We start from the raw sequence: 6,949 nt of genomic DNA, 5'->3' as shown, positions 1-6,949 counted from the left end.
ACCCCTCATTATCCTCCCTTTTGGGAGTAAAAGTGCATCTTACAATCTAAAAAAACAGTATTTTTTTTCAGTCATATATTATCACAATATTGTCTTTGATGTCAATGTTTTTGAATGGTTTAAGGGGTAATGTCTTTCCTTGTGTTGTGTGACATGCCTGAGATGCCAATGTAAGGAGACTTTTAGGTCATACAATGCTCCTCTGGGAAATTAAATATGCAAATTGCCTCTTAGGAGGGGAAGGTAACATTAATTCTAGTGCCATCTACTAGAAGCAGTAATCTTAAAAGTCAATATAAACCCTTGCTACATGACTTAGGATAAAAGCCAAACGAGAATCTCTATATGTATTCTGAGGTGTGGCCTCTCCTGAGTGCAAAACAAAAGATTTGATTTGGCTGTATGAAAGGTCTATGACTGGGTTCTAAGGGATAACATCTTTCCTTGTGGAGTGTGGCATGCCAGTGCAAGGAGACTTATAGGCCATGCAATGCTCTTCTGGGAAAATAAATCTGCAAAGGTGGCAAATGTGCCATGCGGTTCAGAGATGTGGGCCTTTTAATTTAGTGCTAGGCTTCATGTTGTTTTTCAAGGGGTGTTACTTTCAGGGTAACAGTTGCAGAATAAGCTAAGGACATGTCCCTAGAGAGTCCTGTGAACCATAAAAATTAGCATAGCAAAAAATATCTATATCTTTGGAAACGTATAGTGGATTTAAAACACAAAAAAGATGAAATTCTCAGGGGAGCAGCCAAACTAAAATAATATAAAAAAACTGGCCACTTTTCACTATGGGACAGGGTCTTTTTTTTAGAAATGGGAGGGAGGAGTGGATTGTTCATTTTTCCCCCAGGGTGTACTCTGTTTTTTTTTTTAATTTTTCTCACTTTTATCCCTCTGGTTCAGAAAATATGGCCTTAGAGAATATATTGATCAAGGTGTATACATGACCGACCAACTTTAATATCTTTTCCTGGAATGTCAAGAGACTAACAGATAAACTTAAAGGAAATCTGGAGGCAACAAAAAAGTGCAATAGGGCATTATCCAGACAATAACATCAAATGGTGATGTGGTAGTGAGAAAGCACAACACTTTATAGGCACAAGATATAAATCCATCTGCTGCTGATGCTCTGCATGTTGGGGAGTCCAACGTAAGGTTAAGTTGGAGTAGATACCGGTGTGGGGTGTTATTGGTTGGAATGAACCAAAAGATATCCAAAAAATCCACGGTATAATGAATGATAGTTTAATTCACAACGTGTTTCGAAGTATCCATAACTTCTTCAGGAGAATCCGCACTTTCTGTAGTTTTTCCTGATGAAGAAGTTACGGATATTTTGAAACATGTTGATAAAACTGCTATAAATCTTTATTAGTCTGGATTCCTTGGATAACTTTTATTCCATATCAACCAGCAGCGCCGCACAACGACATCTATAACTAACAGATAAATGTAACACTTGAAAATGCAGTAATTTTATATTTTAACTTTAATCTTTTCTACCTCGCCATCCAAGAGTCATAGATTTTTTATTTTTATTTTTTTCTTAATTCAGATTAATTTTTTATGTGGACCAAATTGATGGTTCGAATTGCATGATTCATTTTAATTCATAATGTACTTAAATGCAATGCAAGTAAAAAAAAACCAATGAGAACCCCCAGAGATTCAAATGAAAGGGATAGTGACAGATTAATGATATAAAATATACATTTTTATTAATTTTTAACATTAAAAATATCAAGTGCAGAAAAAATAGTAAAAAACATAAATACTGGACCGGATCAAATTTCCAAATATTAGCCGCGGATTAACAGGTTTTATAAAGTGCCTAGTGCAGTGACCAGATGGTAAAGATTATATATACCCTGGATATAGATGTGATTAAAGGTCGTCCCCAAACTTAACAAGTGCCAAAAATATATGAATAAGCCCAAATTATATAAATCATTATAGGGGTTCAATACCTTAGGATGGTCACAAGTCTTGAATACCACTATACCCCGACACGCGTTTCAAGCGTTGTTTTCCTGAGGGGGCTTTGTAAGTGTCGGATAACTCTGGAGTTCATTCCTCTTGTCTGCTGTTCTGATCCTTTGCTGAAATGACCTAGACATTTCATTTCGACAACTTTCTTGGATTGACCCCCTTTGTCGTTGACACCCTCTGACCTGTTATCTGACTCCGGACTTGGCCTTCCACTATGCTTTTTTTCCTGATCCCTCTGTCTTTTACGTAGTCTCCTGGCTTAACTTCCATCTCCTTGACTTCCCGCCACATGGCTTGTCCATGAGAAGTAACTCAGTGCCACAGCCAATTAGCTTATTTTTCTTCAAAGATCTATTGATTAAATTGTACTTTGTTCATGGGAAAACACCTTTAAGACCCCGTAGAAATGTAATTCGGGACTAGCATTCAGGGTTGCTTTGAATAAAATGATTTTGTTAAATGTATTTCCATATGTAATAGTAGTCCTCTGTGGGTTTTTAAGACTATACTTTGTTTACAGGATTTCTATGGTGGGTAAATGACTAAGAAATATGATAGAATAGTTTAAAGATCCAGTAAATGAAGATGAGGTGGCAAATAAAATATTGAATGCTTGAAAGAATGATTGTATAACCAGGCCGCAGCCAATAGAATAGGAACAAAATTATAAACAGACCATGGAAATATGTCCCATTAAAATATAACTTTTAATAAATATCTTAAAAAGTCAAGGACCAGATACTCACAAACAGCAAAGGAAAAGATCCTGCAGAGTGTATAATTGCACAATAAACTAGGCGGGAGGGTTAAAGAATTAAACTGGCCCTAAATAAGCCCTAATGAAATCTCTCCCTACCTAGCAATGGAGGGTATGACGCCCTAAAGGCCACTTTACACGCGTCGATTTATCGTGCGATAGCACCCGCCCCCATCGTTTGTGCGTTACGGGCAATTTGTTGCCCGTGGTGCACAAAGTCGTTTACCCCCGTCACACGTACTTACCTCCCGAACGACCTCGCTGTGGGCGGCAAACATCCTCTTCCTGAAGGGGGAGGGATGTTCGGTGTCACAGTAACGTCACACAGCGGCCGGCCAATAGAAGCGGAGGGGCGGAGATGAGCGGGACATAACATCCCGCCCACCTCCTTCCTTCCTGATTGCCAGCGGGACACAGGTAAGCTGTGTTCATCGTTCCCGGGGTGTCACACGGAGTGATGTGTGCTGCCTCGGGAACGATGAACAACTGGCGCGCAGAAGGACTATCGATTTTTTGAAAATGAGCGACGTGTCAACGAGCAACGATAAGGTGAGTATTTTTGCTGTCACACGGTACGATATGTCAAACGATGCCGGATGTGCGTCACTAACGACGTGATCCCGACGATATATCGTTAGATATATCGCAGCGTGTAATGGACCCTTTAAGGTTCTTTTACGAGCTCGAGATCGGAGTTTGGATACTTTACGTGTGAAGTTAACTTGCGCAAGCAATGCTGTGCTCAGGTGCACTTGGTGCTCAACCCAGTGAGAGCCGCTTGCAGTGTTTGAACGGCTTGGACTGGGGGTAACAACAGCGTGACCTGATGTAGCGTGTAACAAAACAAAAATTCGAAAAAAAACCTGCCACCCTCCTTTGGAAGTGTTCTTCTTATGGCTGGCTGTATGTGGGCGGAGACTTGAAATGCCAATCAGTGATTCCGAACCTTCTCGGGCCAAGTTCGGACCAGTGTAGGTTTGGTTCATTTGCTGCCAGCGAACGAAACCTCCAAAGGTTCGCTCATCTCTAATTGTAAGCTATTTTATTGCTTTTTATGTCACAGGGGGCATTTTTGGTCACCTCAGACACTCAGACCTGGTTTTGATTGTTATGTCTGAATTTCCAGTAGCTGCCTCCTGTGTTTATGTTCTGCAAGATGGACAGTGATTTCATGCATATAACTAATCAGGGGTGGATTAAGGGTAACTAGTAGTGATGGGAAAACCCAAACTGTAAAGTTCGGGGTCTGTATCACACACGTAGTATTCATGCACAAGGTCCCAAACACAAGTTTTCCTGGGAAACTCGTCGTGTTACAGTTCGGGTCCAGGGGCTGTAAAAAAGCACATTATTAAAAAATGTTAGGATTATACTCACAGGTCCAGCTTCATGCAGACCCATTATCTCCCAGCTGCTTCTGTTTCTGGGTCTAATCATTAACTTCCAGCGGTATTCATGGCACTGCTCGTCACTTGGCAGTCTTCGGCTTTTTTTGGCTGTGTTCGTAGTGGCATCAAAGTTCACCCAAGTCCATGGCTTAGGCCAGAGTCACACTTGCAAGTGACTCGGCGAGTCTCACATCGGCATCACCCGGCGCTGCTGCACACTCTCCTGACAGGAGCAGGTCGGCTGCATGTATTTCTATGCAGCCAAACCACTCTTGTCCAGAGAGTGTGCGGCCATGCCGGGCGATGCCGATGCAAGACTCACCGAGTCACTCGCAAGTGTGACTCTGGCCTTAGTCAAAGTTCAATCGAGTCCATGGCTATCACTGTCAGCCTGCTTCTCGCTCTGTATAGATGCTTGTCTTTACAAAGTGATGAAGTAGGGCTGACATTGCTCTCCCTGTGGACTATGTCAGACTAAGGATTTTGTTATACTAAAGATGGAGCCTCTAAATTTTTATTTTTTGTTTTATTTCTAATAATTTTTTTATGTGTTGTGTTTTTTTTTACTGTTTACTAGAAATTCATGGTGGCCATGTCTACTTTGGCTAGACACCATGAATTTCGGGCTTAGTACCAGCTGATAATACAAAGCTGGCCCTAACCCCATTATTAACCAGTGTGCCACCACCATCAGGGCCACTGGATGAGCCAGGTAAAGTGCCAGAAAATAGCCCTTCTATGAATGACCCATTTTCTGGGGCAGCTGTGGGCTGCAATTTGCAGTGTGGGAGGTCTAGACAGCTTGAGCCACCCTGCGCTGAGGATTCCTGCCTAGTTTTACCTGGCTGGCCATCAAAATATGGCGTGAGCCCACACAATTTTTTAAAAATAAATAATGTAAAAAAAAGACGTAGTGCTCCGTGGCAGTTTTGATTCTCAGCGCAGATAAAGCGGATGGCTACGGGCTGCCACCCCCATCTGCCTGGCTTTACCTTGGCTGGCAATCAAAATACAGAGAAGCCCATTAATTTTTTTTTAATTATTTATAAAAAAAAATTTAAAAAATGCGTGGACTCCCGCCATATTTTGATTGCCAGTCAGGTAAAATCTGGCAGCTGAGGGCTGGGATTCTCAGCGTGGTAAGGCCCAAGTGATCTGGGCCCCCACGCTAAAAACTGCAGCCACCCCTGGAAATGGCGCATTGTTTCTTAGTGCCATTTCCAGGTGCTTTACCCAGCTCATTCAGCAGCCCTGATGATGGTGGCACACTGGGTAATATAGGGGTTAATACCAGCTTTGAATTCTCAGCTGGTACTAAGCCTGAAATTCATGATGTCATGCCAAATTAGACATGGCCACCATGAATTTCTAGTAAACAAAAAAAACACAACACATAGATTTTTTTTTAATTAGAAATAAAACAAAAAAAATTTAGAGACTCCGTGCTATACAAAAATCCTTAGTCCGACGTAGTCCACAGGGAGAGCAATGTCAGCTCTGCTTCATTGCGCTGAACAGACAAGCGTCTCTACAGAGCGAGAAGCAGGCTGAGGGTATGATTCCACTTGCGTATGACTCATGTGAGTCTCGCATCGGTATCACCCGACACGGCGCACACTCTTCTGACAGGAGCGCCTCAGCTGCATGGAAATACATGCAGCTGACGCTCCTGTCAGGAGATTTTGCACCATGCCAGGTGATACTGGTGCGAGACTAACACGAGTCATATGCAAGAGGAATCATACCCTGACACTGAGGGTACGGTTCCACTTGCGGTTTGCAAGAGTGAGTGCAATCCGATAAAACATCAGATTGCTCTCTCTCTAGTGTAATACTTCAGGGCAGTCTTCATCTGTGATTGATTTCTCATGCCATATCGGCATGCAGAATGAATCGCAGCATGCTGCATTTGTCAGCGACTCTCAGCTAACGCTCCCCCATACAAGTCTATGGGAGTGTGGGAAACATCGCACTGCACTTGCATGTAATCCGAGTGCAGTGCGATATACACAGAGGCAGGCAGCAGAGGAAATGGGGAGAAAGTATTCCCTTACTCTTCTCAGCACCTGTGATACGATCACAAGATCACATCACAGTCGCATGACCCTTGGCTGACACCCGCAGCAGAGGGTCATTTGCATATTGCTTCCGATGCTCTCGCATCGGAAGCTATACACTAGTGTAACCATACCCAAGTTCAATCGAGTCCATGGCTAAGCCATGGAGGAAATTTCTGCCACACAAAGAGTGGTGAAAAATGATTTTTTTTTTTATTCATTTTTAAGTGATTTCTGCAAAAAGTCATGCCAAAAACTCCTTATGCCAAAGTTTCGGCTCGTCATTTAGGCATGTTTTCTGAGCACCAATTATTTATGGTGAAGCGGAGCCTTATCCGTTTGATTACATGGCTAAGCCATGGACTCGGGTGAACCTTGACGTCACTGCGAACAAGGCTGAAAAAAGACGAAGACTGCTGAGTGACGAGCAGTGCAGTCAATACCACGGGAAGTTAATGATCGGACCTGGAAGCAGGAGCGGCCGGGAGACAGCGGCTGAACGGGTCTGCAGCATGCATCACAGGACCGGTAAGTATAATGACAATGTTTATTCTTAATTATATTCTTTATTTTACAGCCTCCCCGCCCCATCACATAACTGTAAAGTCCAAGCTCAGAGTTTGGATACAAGTTCACGTTATGTCTGGCCCCGAACTCAAACATTACAAAAAGTTTGTCCAAGGCTCCTGATCACGAACATCGGGGGGGGGGTTCGCCCATCACTTGTAACCAGGGCCCCGGGCTGTTCAGGA

General features: G+C 42.8%; 1 protein-coding gene across 1 annotated transcript in view; it reads right to left on the bottom strand.

Moving 5' to 3' along the window:
• Positions 1-1,251: 1,251 nt before the first annotated feature.
• LOC142251771 (vomeronasal type-2 receptor 26-like) overlaps positions 1,252-6,949 on the bottom strand; it is a 55,461-nt gene continuing 49,763 nt past the window's right edge. The window contains exon 10 of the mRNA XM_075324821.1: positions 1,252-1,319. Within this exon, the coding sequence (XP_075180936.1) occupies positions 1,252-1,319 (68 nt within the window). The remainder of the gene's footprint in view (positions 1,320-6,949) is intronic.

Source organism: Anomaloglossus baeobatrachus, chromosome 9, assembly GCF_048569485.1.
Source record: "Anomaloglossus baeobatrachus isolate aAnoBae1 chromosome 9, aAnoBae1.hap1, whole genome shotgun sequence".
Classification (NCBI taxonomy): Eukaryota; Metazoa; Chordata; class Amphibia; order Anura; family Aromobatidae; genus Anomaloglossus; species Anomaloglossus baeobatrachus.
The sequence above is the reverse complement of the archived record's forward strand: the minus strand, read 5'-3'. Positions and strand labels throughout refer to the sequence as shown.